General features: G+C 39.7%; 2 protein-coding genes across 2 annotated transcripts in view; both read left to right on the top strand.

Annotated features, from left to right (window-relative positions):
• Positions 1-2,993: 2,993 nt before the first annotated feature.
• On the top strand, positions 2,994-13,213 carry LOC136933704 (solute carrier family 22 member 4-like). The gene is made up of 10 exons (XM_067229205.1): positions 2,994-3,450; positions 7,165-7,268; positions 7,716-7,870; positions 8,102-8,273; positions 8,584-8,710; positions 9,125-9,225; positions 9,675-9,889; positions 10,099-10,281; positions 11,098-11,233; positions 12,737-13,213. Exons 1-10 carry the CDS (start codon positions 3,058-3,060, stop codon positions 12,810-12,812), a joined length of 1,662 nt encoding a protein of 553 aa, XP_067085306.1. The 5' UTR covers positions 2,994-3,057; the 3' UTR covers positions 12,813-13,213.
• Positions 13,214-14,089: 876 nt separating this feature from the next.
• The window catches only part of LOC136933344 (organic cation/carnitine transporter 2-like), a 31,477-nt gene continuing 24,420 nt past the window's right edge, over positions 14,090-21,146 (top strand). The window contains exons 1-4 of the mRNA XM_067228659.1: positions 14,090-14,518; positions 15,213-15,324; positions 17,980-18,117; positions 18,556-18,727. Coding sequence (XP_067084760.1) covers positions 14,090-14,518; positions 15,213-15,324; positions 17,980-18,117; positions 18,556-18,727 — 851 coding nt within the window. The remainder of the gene's footprint in view (positions 14,519-15,212; positions 15,325-17,979; positions 18,118-18,555; positions 18,728-21,146) is intronic.

Genomic DNA, 21,146 nt, shown 5'->3' on the forward strand with positions numbered 1-21,146 from the left:
GAAGTGTAGAATGAAATATGATGTCTTCTCATTTCCCCTGCAAGAGGCAGCTGACAGGCTGAATCAAAACGAATACATTTGGCAGACCGGTGTAAAAATGGACCTAATCTCTATGTTTTAAACGTCCTTTTAAGTTGTCCCTTCTCGTGATATTTTCAGGCATTTAGCCTACTCATATTGCATTCATTCATTAATAAAGAACCCCCTTTGAAGATTATTCTACGACTTTACCGGCAGAAGATTGAATCGTGATTCAAACAGTACCATCTGCTAACTGAAAATATGGCCCCAAAAACGTAAATAAGCTTGACACTTATTTAGTGGAAAATCGCTCATTCATAAAAAGCTCACTGGTAGCGATCATTGTCAGTAACAACGCAAAATGCGATATAGCCCTGTGTGGAGAAGCTGCCCCGGTAAATTCTACTACTACAGTACAGTACTAGACTACTGCTGTGTTCGTCTTGGTAGCGATTGCGTTGGTTGAATTCGATTTAACGTTCCGTTGTACGGTTTAGGCTGAAATTAATTATTTTCATGAACAGATTGACAACGTTTAGGCTGTGGCAATGAAGTTCAGGTTAGTAGTTAGATAGACTTTTGATTTAAGTAAGGGGAGTGCCGAACATTTTCTGTCGCCGTTTGACTTCCTAAACAGCTGTGTACTGTAGCTAGATGTTTTTGTAGTGTGTCTCGCGTAAGCTACAGCGTTGCAGTGAGCTACACTGGTTTGAAACCACAGGTAATGGTAATTTCACCAACAAATCGTTTTCTAATGTCAGAATAAATCCTACAACGAAAATGTATATGTGAGGAATGTTTATTTTAACGATTGAAAACAGATAACGCTACATCATAGACCACTGTAGTATGTGTTGCCCGGGCAACACAGGCTAATGTCATGATGCTAATACTTCAGTGAAATAGTAGACTACTGTTTCCGAAAGTAGATGTACTTCCTTAATAATATCAGCTTATATTGTACATTACACATCACAATTGTGTGTCATATCACAAAGTAAAATGAGTAAATAGTTATCACCCTGGCCTCTTTTCTTGTGGCGTTTCTGCAGCTGCCTTGCAGTAAAGCTATAGTTAGCCTAGCTATCCCCCAAGTTAACAGATGCGAAACGAATGTTCTGCCAAAGGTAGTCACGCGGGTTTTCGTGACGTTAGTGACGTAGTGACGTTAGTAACGTCAGTGACTGTGGCTAGCAAATTAGCCACCGTTAGCTTCACTTTTCGCCACAAAAACTTAACTTCAGCCTAAACCATGCAACGGAACGTAAATTCCAATAGAAGCAACTCAATTGCTACCAAGACGAAACTTTTGACACCGCCGTTGTGTATGTAGTCCAAATATTTACTGAGTTTTAGGGGGGCGAAAATAAATAATAATAAATATATATGTGAGAGAACAAAGGTTGTGCTCTCGCCAAAGGCTTGAGCACACCCAATAATATATATGTGAGAGAACAAAGGTTGTGCCCTTGCCGAAGGCAAAGCACACCCAATTAAACAACATGAACTGCTATAAGTGCAAGTGTACCTGTGGAAAAAACAAGCAACAATAATAAAAACAATATATCACAGCGAGTACAAAAAATTTAAATCAGTTACCACTAACCACAAGAGCAACAAGTCTCTGAGCAAGAGTCATTGTGATCCTTGAGGAAACTAACATCGGGTCAAGCGAACCATTCCTAAGTACCGTTGTACTCCCGGAACAAGTGCGTCTTGAGCCTTTTCTTGAAGGTGGAGAGACAGTCAGTGTCTCTGATGGAGGTGGGGAGTTGATTCCACCACTGGGGGAGCTTTCTTGAGGCATCGTGTGTGGTAGGTGTCCTGTAGGGCTGTGAGCTTCCTGCCGATGATGAACTTAGCAGACCGGACCACACTACGTAGGGCCTTGCGGTCCCTGTCCGTGCAGCTCCCATACCACACTGTGATGCAACCAGTTACAACCAGTTACAAGTGTAACACCACATCTGATTTAAATAAATGTGTGTAAATACATTTAAATGTAAACTTGATAATTGAGTGCTTTGTTTTAGCACTATATGTATCTGCAAGAGTAATGTATTAGGTGAGCCAATATTTTGATAAGATGAAACTGTACAACCAGGGGCGTCGTTAGACCCTTTTTACAGGGGCACATGCCCCAGTTTAAATCTGCTGTGCCCCAGTAAAATCTGAAGTTTTAACAATTTACTTTATTAGTCATTGCATTAATTTAAATTTATAATCCCAGAACAAATTAACGCAGTATCCCAATCAACGCGTAAAATCAAAGCAGTTTAACCGAAAACACAAACCGATGCACGCAGAATTCCATGTTAGCGCGCTCTTCTGAGCTTTCCAAATAGCCACTGCAGCACGCACACAGAAGTCCAGGTGTTGGACTCAGCACACAAGTCAGAATTGAGGTAGGCTAAGAAAACATTACAAAACTAAAGAAAGTTTCTAAATGATAGGCATCTTATTTTGACTAAAACATAAAAACAATATTACATGAAGCTCAAAAAAACTGTATTTGCACTCAAATGAATGCGAAAAAATGTGTGTGCTCGCATTAACTATTGATGTCCCTGCCAAAGCTGATATCAAACTTGCGTCCCTGAACTGTTGTATAGTGGGTTAAGCAAGGGGAGTTTCTAAAAAAAAGGGATATGAATAGGGGCCTGTGCCCCAGTAGAGTTTTATGTCTAACAACGCCCCTGTGTACAACTATTCAAACTATTCAGTCAGCTATCATATCAATAGACAACTACCTGTAACTAATTTAGAGCCCAGATTTCATGGAATTCATTAACTCCTCCTCCTAAGCTTTTACTGCCTCTCAAATGAATGACTTAGCAAGAGAAAAAAGATTGGTTGACTTGACGTTATCACAGTTTCTGTCATTTAATAGGGAGAAGGTGTATAAACCAGCTATGAGTCACTCCTGATAAATACAGGGACGCAACGCACCATACTTTTTTAAAGCAGGTGTATTACTATTTGTATTACCATTGAGAAGTTTTTTGACTTTCGGATGCCGACTTAACAGACAGTATCATGAGGGATTATGATGGAATCATCTCTTTCCTGGGAACATGGGGGCCCTTCCAGCGAACGGTGTTCCTGGCTCTGGCCATCAGCATCCTTCCAAACGGCTTTGTAGGCATCTACATAGTGTTTGTAGGTGACACCCCTCCTCATGAATGCTACATACCTGAGGAGTCCAACATCAGTGAGGTGTGGAGGAACGTGACCATCCCTCTGGTGACTGTAGATGGGGTGACAAAGCAGAGCTCTTGTTCCAGGTTAAACCTGAACATAGTCAGGAACTACTCCAGTCAGAATATCCTACCAGATGTACACATTAACCTGAGTAACATTCCACTGGAGAGCTGTCTGGATGGATGGAAGTACAGCAGAGAGATATACCTGTCAACTATCGTCACAGAGGTGAGTCCTAGACCACTTATATGTAACAATTTGAGACACTAAACAAGAAAACACAGCTTGAGTAAACATTAAACAGTATATGGTACTGTGGCACTGTCCTGATGTCAAGTTATCCGTTTTCTCCTGCTAAGTCATTAGTTTATACATATAAAATGTCATTCAAATGATATAAAGGATAATTCAAATTAAGTGTTTATACCTATATTTGGTATAGTTTTTACCCAGTAATTGGGAACATCTATTGAAACACAAATTACTGAATTACTAAAGAGATGTATTGATTAATTCTAAAGACAAATAAACTCAACATCATACATGTGTACACAGGGGCGCCGTATAGGGGGGAAAAGTTAGGACGATTCTAAGGGCCCCTGACTGACAATGCCCCCAAAAAATAGGCAAAAAGTAATATAATATTATATAAACCATCATCGAGTATATAATACATTTAAAATATAATAATACAATGAATGATCTCTTTGTTTTTACTTGTGTTTGGCAATAATATGGCGTGAAATTAGTGCCAGGAGAGCGAGCTCTGTAAAAACGATTTGTAACTTCTCTGTAGAAAATGATTCGTGTACTTGCAAAAAATGTTTTGTGTCTCCGTAGAAGAAGGCAAGATTTGTGTACTTGCAAAAAAGATTTGTAACTTGCAAAAAAGATTCGTGTACTTGTAAAAAAAAGTTTTGTGTCTCCGTAGAAGAAAAAGATTTGTGTACTTGTAAAAAAAAGTTTTGTGTCTCCGTAGAAGAAAATGATTCGTGTACTTGTAAAAAAAAGTTTTGTGTCTCCGTAGAAGAAAAAGATTTGTGTACTTGTAAAAAAAGTTTTGTGTCTCCGTAGAAGAAAAAGATTCGTGTACTTGTAAAAAAACGTTTTGTGTCTCCGTAGAAGAAGGCGGGAACAATGCTCCCAAAACCATCTAAGCCAATCAAATATAGCCATTTCTGTGTCTGTATCATTGGAGATTTTTGTCTGTCTATCACACAAAGAACGTCAGCGAATAAGAACAAAACTAGAATGCTGATGATTTCAATGGCGAGTCATTTGGTAAGTAGTTCAAAATATCCATTTACATTTAGTCATTTAGCAGACGCTCTTATCCAGAACGCAGTACTAAATGGGATTAGAATAGAAAATATTTAATTCTATTCTAATCCCACTTAGTACTGCTAGTTTATGTACCCTTAGTATAGATAGTCCACATATTTAAAATTTTGGTATATGTTCATTGTATGCACCTTCCTGCCAAAGCTAATTCCTTGTCTGTGCAAACTTTCATGGCGAATAAATTCCATTCTGATTCTGATTCTTACAGTAAGTACAGGGACATTCCCCCAAGCAAGTAGGGTTAAGTGTCTTGCTCAAGGACACAACGTCAGTTGGCATGACCGGGAATCGAACTGGCAACCTTCGGATTACCAGCCCGATTCCCTCACCGCTCAGCCACCTGACTCCCGGGCATGCATCCATGGGCATGTATCTTCAATGCAACATTTAAAGATTATTCGGTTAGCACTCTCTTAACAGTATAAATTAATGGATAAGAGTCGTAGTAAGTTGAATAGTTTTTTAATGTATATATGTATTCGGATATTTAATTAGACGACCAGTCATTAAACCTAGCCTTAGTTGGACAATGTGCAGCTAAATGGCAGGGAACTGCCGCTAAATCACTCAATATAGTTAGTGGTTTTCATTCGAAATGAAAGCTGGCAGTAAATAATACACTCTAGAGTGAAAGATCCATATCTTTTTAATTTATGCGCTTAACTTTCCCAGCCAACATTTGAGATCTATCCAGTGTGTCCAGCTCATGTTTAGTTTAGCATGGCGAATACACCAACATTAAAAAACATGTAAAGTTGTGAACGCTTGGTATGATGCTTACCGGCTGCAATTTAGCTGCACATTGTCCAACTAATGCTAGGTTTAATGACTTGTCGTCTAATTAAATATCCGTATACATATTTACATTAAAAAACTATTCAACTTACTACGACTCTTATCCATTAATTTATACTGTTAAGAGTGTGCTAACCGAATAATCTTTAAATGTTGCATTAAAGGTACATGCCCATGGATATTTTGAACTACTTACCAAATGACTCGTCATTGAAATCATCAGCACTCTAGTGTTGTTCTTATTCGCTGACGTTCTTTGTGTGATAGACAGACGAAAATGTCCAATGATACTAGACACAGAAATGGCTATATTTGATTGGCTTAGATGGTTTTGGGAGCATTGTTCCCGCCTTCTTCTACGGAGACACAAAACTTTTTTTACAAGTACACGAATCTTTTTCTTCTACGGAGACACAAAACCTTTTTTTACAAGTACACGAATCTTTTTCTTCTACGGAGACACAAAACTTTTTTTTACAAGTACACGAATCATTTTCTTCTACGGAGACACAAAACTTTTTTTTACAAGTACACAAATCTTTTTCTTCTACGGAGACACAAAACTTTTTTTTACAAGTACACAAATCTTTTTCTTCTACGGAGACACAAAACTTTTTTTTACAAGTACACAAATCTTTTTCTTCTACGGAGACACAAAACTTTTTTTTACAAGTACACGAATCTTTTTCTTCTACGGAGACACAAAACTTTTTTTTGCAAGTACACGAATCTTTTTTGCAAGTTATAAATCTTTTATGCAAGTACACAAATCTTGCCTTCTTCTACGGAGACACAAAACTTTTTTTTTGCAAGTACACGAATCATTTTCTACAGAGACACAAATCTTTTTTGCAAGTTACAAATCGTTTTTACAGAGCTCGCTCTCCTGGCACTAATTTCACGCCATACAATAAAGGTTAAATATCCCTATTGACCAAAAAGTAAACATCCATATTGACCGACCATCCCCCTGTATCTGCATGAAATGGTTTGATCCTGCCTTAGCGCAGTTATCGGTGACAGTGTTTAGTTGCAGTCAGTAGATGCGCTAGTCGCTAGAATGTCGGGCCGTAAACACAAATCAGGGTTTTGGAAAAGATCAGAGAAAAAAGAAAGAGAGGATAGACAAAAGAGAGTGTTTCAATCACTAACCCAGTTTTTTACCAAGAAAGGTGGGTAGCCAATCTGTGAGTGGTATTAACCTGTTGGTTTAATGTCCATATAAGCTATTTAGCTACCCAGCTAACAAGGGACGTCCTGGGGACGTCATTTTGTTAGCTGGGTACAGTGTTAGCCTACATTTCATCAACATTTAATCAGTGCAGGGTAAAATTTAGCAAGATGATCAGATTAAATCATTGTCCCGACTCCCTGCCCCTTTTAACAGACTTAACAACAGATGAGTCAGCAGCACCCCAGTCTCCCCATAACTATTATATTCCCCATATTAATGACAGAAACTCAAACTAATTATTTTCTCACATAATGATCATTATGAAATAAAATTTGAAAATATATATATACATACTGTCTGTACTGGATGCTGGGGGGGGGGGGGGGGGGGGGGGCACTTTGAATTTTTGCCATGGGGCCCAAAATTACTGGTGGCGCCCCTGTGTGTACAGGGCCATCATGGTCGTCTTTTAACCCAAGTAATTGAATACTCCAAGATCTAAATTAATGGACCAAGTGCTCTGATCAACATCAACCACATTACTGAGTTGTTCAATGAAGTCAAAGTTCACAAATGCTCAGGACAGAGTTGTAAAATAGTTGTTTTCAAAGATCAGTGTTTTTGTTTGACAGTGGGACCTTGTGTGTGAAAACGAGTACAAGAGGCCCCTGACCACATCAATCCACTATGTTGGAGCCCTTTTCGGTACATTCCTCTCTGGGCAGATTGCTGATAGGTCTGTACAATGTATTAAAATCTTCTGATGAATAATCATAACGAATGGTAACAAGACTTTTCAACACTTTTATAAATCTCTGATAATAAGTTACTAAGCATATCCTTGGCCCATATCAATTGTATTGACATTTATATACATCTCTCAGGAAGAAATACTTTGATTGAATCAAGAAATGTATGCAAATCCCTTACGTACACAGGGGCATGTCCCCATGTCCCTCCATGTCCCCTTTAACAAAACATAGCATTAATCTTAGCACTTTAACCGTTAACCGTCAACCATTGTGTAACATCGGGCTGTTTTATCATAGGCTACTTGTGACTATGGAACTATAGCTGGTCATTGTAGATAAAGTGATTAAATATTACCTGAGAAATCATCCCAATAATCTTTGTTTCAATGTTCGTGAACTGAAATGTTGTTAATCAAATGTATGAAACATAGGTTTGGGAGAAAGCCAGTTCTCTTTGTCATGATGGCTGTCCAGACGGTGACGGTAGCTGCCCAGATATTCTCTCCTAACTGGGAGATCTTCAGTTTTATCTTCTTCTTTGTTGGTTTTGGTTCTATCTCCAATTATGTCATCGCCTATGTTCTTGGTAGGTTGAAAATGCAGATTTATTATTATTCAATACAGATGAGTTAAGCTTCTGACTGATTGATATGTCAATAGATGACCACCCCAAGCTGTTATCAGGTGAATTAACTGGTTCAGATTGGGATTATTAACATTTATAGATGACAAGGTTTTGACAGTAAATCCAGAACCAAGTAACAGATGTCCATTTTAGCCAAGCCCAATTTGTGATTGGTTCATTCGCTGCCTACAGGATCAGAGATTCTGAGCCCAAAATCCAGAGTAGTGTTCTGCTCTCTCGGAGTGTTCATGAGTTCCGCTCTGGGGTACATGGCCATGCCAGCAGTGGCATATTTCCTGCGGGACTGGCGCGGGCTTCTGGTTGCCATGGCAGCATCTGGACTCATCTACATCCCTTTGTGGAAGTAAGAACATCATCTCAAATGCTGTATTATCATTGACTGGTTGGTTAAGGCATTACAATTGGTTGGTTGATAGATTATGATTGGTTAATGTTTTTTTTTCTTCTTCTGTATTGCTAAGTAAACTTGATTTCAAAATACATGTTGGTTATCTTGTATAGAATTCTAATTCATATTCCATCATTCAATCCATCACAGAAAGGTGTCTTTGAAAATCAAACTAGTTGGTTTTCTTAGTTTCTGTTAGCTCTGTATCAACATCGCTGGTTTAAAAACAACATTCTGCAGTTACGATAGCTGTTCCTTTGTCCAGGTTCATCCCAGAGTCCCCCCGGTGGCTGCTCTCTCAGGGCAGAGTGGAGGAGGCTGAGGCCATACTGAGGAGAGCTGCCAGACAGAACCAAGTAGAGATACCAGATGTGATTTTCACTTCAACAGAGGTCTGATAAAAATTTATGTATTCACTCTTACACAATGAGGTAATCTCCACGTGTCACAGGTCAATCTTTAAGCAAGCTTTCATAATAGTCTTTCATATCTGCGAAGATAACAAATGTTTTTCTATAATGGTAACTTGGACACTGTGACCTCATATTGTCAATTTCCGCTGATGTCACTGGTTGTCCATATTTCTGTCAGAATAAGGACATTTATCTTCTTTAAAGTAGTAGAGACCATTTCTAATCTATCACTTTATTATACTAACTTCTATGAATAGTACCAATTGTTAAACATTTAAAATAACTACTGCATATCCTAATGACCATTTTAAAACAAAAGTTACCTACATAAAAAAGATTGCAAAAATTAGTATTTTTCTAATTGTCTATCTATTGCTTTCCTCAATACTCCAGGTGGAAGATGCCTTGGCCATGAAGGAGAAAAAGTACAGCATCCTGGATATCATGAGAAGCTTCAACGTATTATCCATCACCCTCCTGTGTTCCCTGCTGTGGTAAGTGCAACAGCCTGCTTCAGATATGCACTTACAGCAGTAGCATAGCGTAGAGGGGGCATAGACTCCCTCATTTACATGGACAGGAACATTAAGGAATTATATATATATATATATGTGTGTGTGTGTGTGTGTGTGTGTCTGTCATTTTAAGATGGGACCCCCCAAAATGTTATTCTGGCTGCGCCCTTGACTTACAGGGCTTTCGGGAATAAAGAACTATTCACTTGTCTGTCTTTGCTACGAGGAATGATGTGCAATGTTAAATCAGTTTAATTTCCTTCCTCACCAAAACTCATAGCACATATAATGTACAAAACATTCTCCAACATGATTTGTTGAGACCCTTTTACCCTTGAGTCCCTTTTACCCTTGATGCTCACACATCTCAATATAGGCCATGTTTAGAAACGCTTCATCATAGTGTTGCATCTCCTTTTGTGTTCCAGGGTGATCATCACCCTTGGCTACAATGCCTTGATTCTAAACACCTCCAATCTCCATGGCAATGCCTACCTCAACTGCTTCCTGTCAGCAGTGGTCGAAGTTCCTGCCTATTGCATCGCCTTGCTGCTACTGAAGTACTGCCCCAGACACTTCTGTCAGTCCTCCACTCTCTTCCTAGGGGGGGCTGTTATTCTCTGCATCCACCTCATACCATCTGGTGAGACTCATACTCTGTAATATTGTGAGAACAGGAAGATCAAGGCTTGATTTTTCACAAGTCACAAGAAAACAAGTGCTATAGTCTGTCATAAACATGAACAAGCCGTATGACCTGAAACGTGGGTGGGGGATGGCCCTGGGAGGAGGGGGGCTTGGTGATATACTAGCCTAAACCTCTAACCCTAGCCCTGTGCATCCATGTTGCAGACCTCCCGGCAGTGGCCATCTTCCTGGAGATGGTGGGGAAGTTCGGCATCACATCTGCATTCTGCGTGGTGTACGCTGTTACGTCGGAGCTGTTCCCCACCGTGGTGAGGACTATGGCCATGGGGACCTGCTCCATGGCTGCCCGCATCGGCACCATCATCTCCCCGTTTGTCATCTACCTTGGTGAGCTTTCTCACAATCATGATATGCCTAGTGAAACCTGGACATCCTCATTTCTCACATCAGAATCAGATTTTTGGTAACTTGCATAACAAATTTGGTTCTGGTCATTGGTTACTCTCAAAGCAGGACAGGATTCATATTGTACTTTGTCTCCTGAGTGAGACCTGGACATCCTCATTCCTGACACATAGAATTTGATATTTGATAATCTAGATTTACCTCTAGATCTTACTCCTATGTAAGATCTAGAGGTAAATTATATCTAACTTTTACTAACTTACTTGAAATAAAATCGAACTAAATGCTAAAGTACATAACACTAATCCGGGGGTACTCAATAGGCGGACTCCGGTCCGGAACCAGACCCGGATGCAATACAATTCGGACCGAAGACAAAATAACCTTTTAATTTAGTCATGATCCAAGCGAGTTTTCATTGGTGCGTGATTTCGCGCTATAGCCTATATTTTGTTCCTACTAGATGTGGTTTCTATCTTCCGTGTCCAATCCAAAGGTCCAATCAGGAGCTGTAATAACTGTTGGCCGCAACCTCTGTGGGTCACACAGGTTGTGTGTGTCATTCGCAACAACGGAGGCTAATCGATTTGCTGACGGTACTAGTTTCTTCCTTAGCGAAAATCATGGTGTGCTCTAAACCCGACAAAAAGCGAAAAGTACATTCAGAAAATTGCAAATTTCAGACCGAGTGGACTGACAAGTATGTATTTGTTCTGCCGGTGGGGAGCACAAAACCGATGTGTCCAGAATATCTTCTCTGATGAATAGATTGATCCTTACATCTCCATTCCTTCTCAGGTAAATACTACAGGTATCTGCCATACCTACTGATTGGAAGCCTGGCCATATCTGGAGGTCTGTTCTGTTTCCTGCTCCCAGAGAGCTTTGGTAAGGTTTTACCTGAGACCATGGATCAGATGCAGACCGTCATTGGGTGAGTTAAAGATTGTCAGTATGTAGGAGGTCTGGATAACATAAGATATCTGGATGATGTAGGAGGTGTGGATAATGTAGGAGATCTGGATGATATAGGAGATCTGGATGATGTAGGACAGAGGTGTCAAACTATATTTCACTAAGGGCCACACTGGGAAATGAGAATCACATCAAGGGCCAGAAATGTATAGTTTATTGATTTGCCCCATATAGCCTTCTCACATACAATTGGGTCCACATCAAATCCCAAAGAAATCAACTCAAAAGGTCAACAAAAAAAACTGCATCTATCTACTCCATTCTACTGGTCATGGTGTTTCTAGCAAGACTGGCATTTGAAAATGCTTGTTGTTTGCATACAATGTCACAAACCTTTAGCATACAGTTTTTCCGAAAATCTCCCTTTGTGAATGGCCTCCCTGATTTGGCTATTTCCTCTGCTATTATGAAACTTGCCTTTACAGCTTCATCACTCGAATAAACATATTTTGCTGTGACTGCATGCCTCTCTTCAGTTTGATGACTTTCTAAAGCCTGTTCCCTTTCCATGGCTCCATATCTCTGCTTGTGTGTGTTATATATATATTCTATATGACAACGCAAATTATATTGTTTGAAAATGGAGATCATCTCAGCAAATATGACACAAGGGCTTCTCTTTACACTCGGTAAAGAAGTACTCAGTCTCCCACCTCTTTTAAATTGTCTGCCTTCAAAGTCACCTTTTCTTTTTTGTGCCATTCTGTTAGCCAACTTGTAGGTGCACTGGTGGCATGTCTGTGTGTTTGGTTTGGTGTCATTGTGCAGACCACAGCTAGCTACAACTCAGTGGCTGTTTAATAACCTTAATTGAGATGTGGGCCGGATAAAAAGTTGGGGCCAGATTTGGCCCAGGGGTCATGAGTTTGACACATGTGATGTTGGAGGGCTGGATGATGTAGGAGGTCTGGATGGTGTATGAGGTATGGATGATTTAGGAGGCCTGGATAATGTTGGAGGTCAATCTGCATATTATAACTCTAAACTTAATGGTTAACCAAATGCTTCTTAATGTACAAAATACAGAGGTTGACTCCATGAAAATGTATTAAACTGTATCCTTACACCAATGTAATTCTACATTATAGAGGAAATATAGTAAGTAAACAGAGTAAATATTTATTTACACAGACTACCATGTGTATTCCAGGATTTGGGACAGGATTTGGTTGTAAGATATTACTGTTGAACATGCACTGTGTTAAAACACGTAATCAGTCAAAGCTGTTTGAAGGGTATGGGATCATGTCAGATTAGGTCAGAGGTACTGCAGACGTGTTTTTTCCAGAGCAATGTGCAGATAGTCCATATAGAAATTGCAGCAGAAGATCAAGGATCAGAAGTTCAAAGTTCTACAGTATTTCTTTATATCATTGACATATTTAATTGTTAAACATTCCTGCATTGTGCGAATGAGTAACTTTAATAGCCTCATGTTATATACCTGTTTCACCTGTTACAGACTGCAAGGCAGCAAGAAAAAAGCCACCAAGAAAGGAAACAGCAAAGACGAATTCCATAAAGAATCAAAGTTGTAATTGTTTTCATTTCATGTTTTCTTTGTTTGTTAGTTTTTACAGTATTCCTTCTGGGCACTTGTAGACATTACAGTTGTTGCATGAATGTTGTTCCAAACTGAATATAAACTACAGAGCTAAACATTTACTGTATTTAAAACAACTTTTTATTTTATTTGTATAATACCCTAACGTATTATACTATGGTAGAACTAAAAGTTGATGTTGATCATGTTTGTAAAATGTATTTAAAAAGGTTAATTGTTATGTCAATATATGCTGTAAAGACTGTACAGAGTTAGTTGGACTATATAATTCTGGGTAATGAATATTGTACAATATAGCATTCACAAGTTGAGTTGTTTGACACTGCTTCAAAATCTATTCAAAGATGATTTTGTGATTAAACAGCTTTCTTGTGTAAACCCTAGCTTCCTGTTCCTCCAGTACTTCTCCTTATACTGTGTGCAAAACTATTGTTTGTGTATGAGACAATAGTTTATGTTGTGTGTGTGAATGTGTGTTTGAATACATGTGTGTGAAACAACAATTTGTGCAACTGAGTGTGTATGTGAAGGTACTCACAAAGAACAATGAATGTCATAGTTTGGTAAATAAGTAGTGTAGGGAGTGGATGTGGGGTCAGTACATATGTAGGGTAAAGTGTAAAATGAAAGTTAAGTTTTGCCAGAATTCTTTAAAAAAAATGTGTTGTTACAGAGAGAGCTCCATTTCACTGACGGAGGTGCCCAAGGACCAGGGCACAGGTCATAGCAATCAAGGCTCCACCTGCCTGCCATCTTGCAACTCAAACTGGAACAATACAGAGTTACAACAGACGAGAGGAGGTTGTCACAGTGTGTGTGTGTGTGTACATTTCAAGTCTGGGAGAGGTAATAGTTCAGCTGCAGCACAGACTGAGCTAGCTGCTTATTGAGGTGCCTATTGCTTCCTGAGAGAGGATAAGTGTTCTTCTCAGTCTTCAGACAGGTATAGTAGAACCCTGAAGGTGACAAGACAACTACAAAGACAGATTATCATATAGATAGCAGTTAAATCCTACACGTGTGGACTTTGTGCCCCTACCAGAGAGGAAATATACCCAGGCTATAGAACTGTGGTTACATGAGACAGATAAAAAGATAAAAAAGATGGGCAGATTGAAGTGAAAAAACACAAGCTTCAGTGTTTGAGTCAAACTGTGTGCAAATCAGCCAATTATACTTAGTAACGAAAGTGTGTATCTCTGGGAAACACAAAGCAAATTGCGGCTCAACGTTTTCTCCGTAGGAAGGGACATGGACAAGGAAAAAGTAGTGAAGAGGGTCGCAGAGGTGCGAGACTTTGACGAAATCACTGCCTTTCTTGGATCGTGGGGGCCCTACCAGCGAATGGTGTTCCTGGCTCTGGCCATCAGCATCCTTCCAAACGGCTTTGTAGGCATCTACATAGTGTTTGTAGGTGACACCCCTCCTCATGAATGCTACATACCTGAGGAGTCCAACATCAGTGAGGTGTGGAGGAACGTGACCATCCCTCTGGTGACTGTAGATGGGGTGACAAAGCAGAGCTCTTGTTCCAGGTTAAACCTGGACATAGTCAGGAATTACTCCAGTCAGAATATCCTACCAGATGTACATATTAACCTGAGTAACATTCCACTGGAGAGCTGTCTGGATGGATGGAAGTACAGCAGAGAGATTTACCTGTCAACTATCGTCACAGAGGTGAGTCCTAGACCACTTATATGTAACAATTTGAGACACTAAACAAGAAAACACAGCTTGAGTAAACATTAGCAATAATAATGCAGATAGTACTTGGCTTTAGAGGTGATATGATTAGAATAAAAAATGTCAATACATTTTCAAATACGTTTTATTGCTTGACAGATTACATTTACATTTAGCAGACGCTTTTATCCAAAGCGACTTCCAAGAGAGAGCTTTACAAAGTGCATAGGTCACTGATCATAACAACAAGATAGCCAAAAAACATCGCGAGTAGCCAAAACATGAAGCACACATTGTGAACAACCAAAGTAAGTGCCAAAGGGAAGAACCATAAGAGCATGTAGTTAAACAAGTTACAACAGCTTACCACAGACCATACATCTTTGCATTGTTTCTGGAAATTCTATGGTGCTGACTATCAAACTCATGTTAAACTATTCACTTTGATCCCTAATTTTATAATGTACATGACATGTATGTCCCCTAGGATTAAAGTATTTGCTACATTGATACATTGTCAATAGTAATGTCTCTTAAATCAAAAGGCTCCAGTATTAAATTGTATTTGAATTTTATTCCAACTTGATTCACGTTGAAAATAATTGGGAAAAGTCATTTTCAAATGTTGTCATGTAATATACAGTATATGTATACTTTCCAAGTATTTGGAGTCATGTGTGTTTGGTAGTGGGACCTGGTGTGTGACAATGCATTTAAGGAGCCTCTGACGTCCTCCATCTACTTCATGGGTGTCCTGGTGGGGACATTCATCTCTGGCCAGCTGTCTGACAGGTATGCATGTGTGTGTCTGTACAGTTTGTTTGTTTGTACAGCGTGTGTGCATCAATCAAGTTTCTCACATCCAGTTATCCGGGTACAAATGAAAAAAACTTTTTTGTATTGGTCCGACAGCACAGTTAACCCTCGTGCTGCCTTCGGGTCACATGACCCGAAGGTTCATAACGAACCATCGTTGTGTTTACCCAATTTGACCCAATACAAAAACAAATTAAAATATTTTTCTTTTAACCTTTGCAATGTGGGGGGTCTGAGACAGCCTAGCTGTTAAAAGAAAATGCTTCACTTTGTCTTTGTATGCGGTAAATCTGTCGCAATACGACGGTGGGTCACAATGACTGATGGGTCAGAATGACCCGAAGATAACACAAGGGTTAAAGTAAATAGGTAATTTAGGATAGATAAGTAGACATGAAAGGTGTTAAAATGTATAAATAAATAATAGGGTTAATAATATAAATACTAGTATTTATTATGTATAATTGTATTAGTTAATAAAAATGCTTGTGGCCGCTGTAGCTAGGAAGAGTTTTTTTTAACTACATCACCACCAAAAACCTGTTCAACCATAACCCTATTTATATGTTGGTGTCAGGTATAACTTCCTTTGTGTCATAAAGAAAAGCTTAGCGGTATTGGTTGTAGCCAAACTGAGACAAAAAATGTCTGAGAAGCATCATTCACACCTCCCACTAAAGCTGTGGGCTAAAAAGTGCAAAAGAAGAACTAGCGCTTAAATAAATTAATATAAATATGTTTGAAATGCGAAAAAAAGTTTCAAAACTATAGAATGCATAAAGCTTTGTGAGCTATGTAGCAGGTGTGAATTGGTGAAACTCACACAGGCCACCCGCGTCAAGGAATAGATAGCTTTTCTTTGGCGTAGCTGGTAGTGGTCGCGCTTGTGATGCCAGAGGTGGCAGGTTCGAATCCCGGTGGGAGCAATCATTGGCCAAGTGAACCCTCTGATTGGAGCAAGACCACGTCTGTTACATACAACTGGTGACATCAATACACAAGGAGTACACAACCACTACACTATTAAATTTTTTTTTTTTTAAGCCTTGTTTTTGGTTTCAGTTACTTTATGACAACAAAAAAGTACAATTAGTTGTTTTGCTGCTGGTCAACAACAAAAACGGTGATTGCCAAAGTAGCAGAAAGTCACCAAATTTGTCACTAGTCGCTAGATAAAAATTGGGAAAACCTACTTAGTGCAAAACCTGAGGGAGGAGTTAGAGTGGGAAATAATAATTAGTTTAACTGTAACTATAGTATATCATTTTAGATACAGAAAGGGACAGGGGCCATGGGGTTCATATGCCTGATGGCTTGGAGGGAAAAGCTGTCTTGGAACCTGTTGGTCTGGCCTTCAGTATTGCGATACTGGCTGTTTATCAATCTACGTTTTTCTCCGTTCTTGTGTTCTTGCAAACTCGTTTTACGTCATGTTTCATTGCAAAGTACGGTTCCAATACAAAGAAAATAAGTCACCAAGTACTCCAAAAATACCCGGAAGTGTTCTTGATCCGTCCTTTTTATCGAGGATGCATCGGATGCATAGAGTTAATATAACTGCACAGGGATCTTCTACGCTACGGTATAGACATCAGCCATGCACGTCTAGTCAATGTTAGCTAGACTCTAGCTCATCTGCTTTTTATTAATGCTGATTTGCAAGGAATGCTAGATAGCGAATGCTAGATAGCGAAAACAGACTGTAGGCATGTAAACTAGTTTAGCTTGCTGACGCAAGAGCATAGGTAGAATGTGTGATGATTTAGCCTAGTCTATTGGCAATGGGGCTAACGTTATTTCATGTTCCTGACGGTGTTTCATTCAAATAAATAACCTGTGTTGTCATGTAAATCTACAATTCAAGCATGTTTGTCCAGATCTATTTTTCAGCAAGATAGCTAGAGCTAACTGAAGCTGAGTTGAATCACCATAGTTTGTTTGCTAAGCTGTACTGCTAACGTTACCCACCTAAGGCGATCCTGTTTGCTTCGACGACAGAAGTGGAAACAACTAACAATCATTTGAAATGATATCTAGTCAATCTGTTAAACAGTGTTGTGTAGACACAATAGATTTATTTGTACCTTTTTATTTCAAGTCTCCACCTTCGTTGTTTCAGTGAGTGCTGTGGCCGTGTTGCGTCTTTGCTCCGCAGCTTCACTCGTTGTAAACCAACCAATCAGCGCGCAGCTCATCAGCATACAATAAAACGAGAAAACCTAGCGTTTTTTCCCGGGGAAATTTCAGAGGATGTATCAGGGGGCATAGAACAGCACCTGGGGCATTTTCAGCTCAACCAATGTTACATACCCTATTCGGAGACCTTAAGGAACAGTGTGAAATACCCCAAAAACCCAGTCAATCGCCCCTTTAAGTTACTTGACCCAGGTACGTGTTCCCTGGCCGCAAACATTTCTCTCACACCACGCTGCCTAAACTTTATGCCGAGTGTAGGGAAAAAGTTGAGGAAGAGACTTATTTTGCTACTACTACGGATCTGTGGTCTTATCGTCTTAATTATCGTTATCGAATGGAAATATAAATATGTATATCAATAATTTTTTACCCATATCGCCCAGCCCTACTATTCATGTGTGCGTGTGTGCTTGTTCGTGTGTGTACTTGTATGTGTCCTTCAGATTTGGTCGGCATGATGGTACTGCAGACGCTTGCTATCCTCGCACAAGTCTTCTCCCCCAGCTGGGAGGTCTTCTCCGCTATCTTCTTCTTTGTTGGTTTTGGAGGGTTTTCCAACTACGTGGTGGCTTACGTTCTAGGTCAGTGATGCTGACAGCGTTCGATGCCAAAGGGGTGCTTAAATACTTTTATGGTGAACTTCGTCAGTATGTCTGAGTTACATTACATTTAGTCATTTAGCAGACGCTCTTATCCAGAGCGACTTACAGTAAGTACAGGGACATTCCCACGAGGCAAGTAGGGTGAAGTGCCTTGCCCAAGGACACAACGTCAGTTGGCATGACCGGGAATCGAACTGGCGACCTTTGGATTACTAGCCCGATTCCCTCACCGCTCAGCCACCTGACTCCCTGAGAGTTACAGAGCAACCCCTTTATAGGTTTCTTTCTAAACCTAACTTGGTATAAATGTCTATACTACCCAGCCTGGGAAGGGCAACTGATTAACTGCTGTGGATTCTGTGTGTGTATGTATGAATATGTTTGTGTGTGAATGAATGTATGTGTGTGTATTTGCAGGCTCTGAGATCCTCAGTCCCAGGATGCGGGTAATGTTCTGCTCCCTGGGGGTGTTTATGGGCTCTGGAATTGGCCAGATGGCCATGCCTTGTGCCGCCTACTTCCTCAGGGACTGGCGGAGCCTGGTGCTGTCCATGGCTGTCTCTGGAGTAATCTACATACCCCTCTGGTGGTGAGTTATGGAACTACACCTTCAAATGGGATTTTCGAATAGTGCTATTTCTTACCTTTATTTAACCAGGAAGGTCCCATTGAGATTAAAAATAAAATTTTCAAGGGAGACCTGGCCAAGACAGGCCGCAACATAAAAACAGGTAGTTACAGACAGAAGAACACAGATATGAGAAAAGTTAAACAAATAAAATAAAAATTTAAAAACAACTAAAAGTTTGAGTCAGTTTCATAAACTGGTTAATTTAAAAACATAGACATTTTTGGGAACCTGCCTCAATTTCTTTCATTTTAGATTTAAAAGCAGTAAGTGGCAGCAACTAATCGCTTTTTTACATTAAATGAAAAGCACAGTTTATATCGAAAATAAAAACCCAGTTTTAACCTCAATTTTTTCACCAGGTACTGCACATGTGGCTTAAAAGTGAGGGAGTCATCAATCAAAATACCCAGATATTTATAAGAGTCAACAACCTCTTTCACTTCCTTCAAGAGTGACCACCAAGGGGATATTCTGTGGCCTTCTCCGAGACTTTGAAAACAACATAAGTTTTGTCTTATCTGTATTCAGAACAAGTTTCAGTTGGAAAAGGGTATTTTGAACAACATTAAAAGCATTTAGCAAGAGATCAATTGCCTGCACAAGAGTTGACGCACAGCAATATATCACAGTCTCATCAGCATAGAAATGAAACTTAGCGTCCAACACATTTTGACCCAGATTATTGATATAAATAGTAAATAAAAGTGGACCTAATACCGAGCCTTGTGGCACACCTTTGCAGACGGTTGCAGTATCAGAGCATAGACCATCATGTATGATGCACTGCGATTTATTTTCAAGGTAGCTTGTGAACCAAGCTACCGCTCGCTCCGAGAGCCCTGAGTTGAGTAGCCTTAGCTTTAAAACATAATGGTCAACTGTATCAAATGCTTTAGACAGATCAATAAACAGTGACGCACAATGTTGCTTTTTGTCAAAAGCAACAGAAATTTAATTTACCACTTTCAGAGCAGCTGTAGGTTGAGAATAGCCAAAGTATGTGGCAGCAAGTAAAAATTACATTTGGATGTCGGCTATGTATGAAAACACTGCAGAAGGTTATGGTTTGGACATATTTAAGACGTATTAGATAGTACTAGTGATGTGTCGTTCGTGAACGATTCGTTCATTTTGAACAAATCATTATTATGACTCGGGAGTAACAAGTCGTCTCAGAGTGATTCGTTAATTTTCTCGTGGCCGAGATTTAAAAAAAAAAAGTAAAAAATCTGTAATTATCACTTGTGAACAAAACTCATTCACGTCTTACTATACTAAACATAAGTCACGCGAAAGTGAATGAGGTAAACAAATCCTTTCTGATTCCTCTTCTGAGCCAATGTAGATCACGTGAAAAATTATCCAAAGACTCGTACCCGAAGACACGGTTGGGAAATTAACGAATCTTTTCGACTTCCTCTACCAGTAGGCTACTGAGCCTATGCAGGTCACGTGAAAAACGATCCAAAGACTCGTACCCAAAGACACGGTTGCCGGAACGAATCATTGACCCGAAGACTCAGTCGGCAGATGAACTAATCTTTTACCCGAAGACACGGTCGGGAGGGGAACAATTAGTTCCTTCTTTCAGGTACGAGTCTTTGGAGCATTTTTCATGTGACCAGCATACGCTCCGAAAAGAACTGAGGATGTTTTCGTCATTCACTTTCACCTGACTGTTAGGTTCAGTAGTAAGACGTAATGATTTTCGTTCTTTGATTACAGGTTACATCAATCTTTGATTTGATTGATAGCAGGTTTTGCTATTTGTCAATTTTTTTACTTTACTTACAGTTCAGTGCGGTGTAGTTGTGTAGCGTGATAATTAAATGCTAGTGTGATAATGAATCATTTCAAATCATACAAAGTTCCATGATGCTTTGTATTTAATGCAGGATTTTTTCTTCATGTTTAAATGTATATGTAACAAGACTGTAAAGGCCGAATTATACTACTCCGTTTTCACGGAGACGGACACAGGGAACGCCCTCTCCGAGCCCCTCGGAGAGCTCTACGTGATTTACCTCCTGATTTTCCTGACTATCCGTCCGCTAGCCGTAATTGTACGGATACCCCTTGGCTGTGATTGGTCCGTATTAAGATCCGCTTGCGTCAGGGGTTGCCGTGACCAACAAGACAAACAGAATCCTTTGACAGCCATTGCTGTAACATTTTATCAATTCATGTTTCAGCTAAACAGTACTCCGACTTTTCGATAACCTAGCTAGCATCGCAGTGCAGCGCCACCTACTCTTCTGGCGGTGAATTTTTTTCAGCACCCACAGCCTTCGGAGTACTATAAATTCAACAAATCCGTCCAACTCCGTCCGAGTCAGAGTAGTATAAATCAGCCTTAAGTCTCGCCTTGTAGGGGAAA

The sequence above is a fragment of the Osmerus mordax genome, chromosome 25, assembly GCF_038355195.1.
Source record: "Osmerus mordax isolate fOsmMor3 chromosome 25, fOsmMor3.pri, whole genome shotgun sequence".
Lineage (NCBI taxonomy): Eukaryota > Metazoa > Chordata > Actinopteri > Osmeriformes > Osmeridae > Osmerus > Osmerus mordax.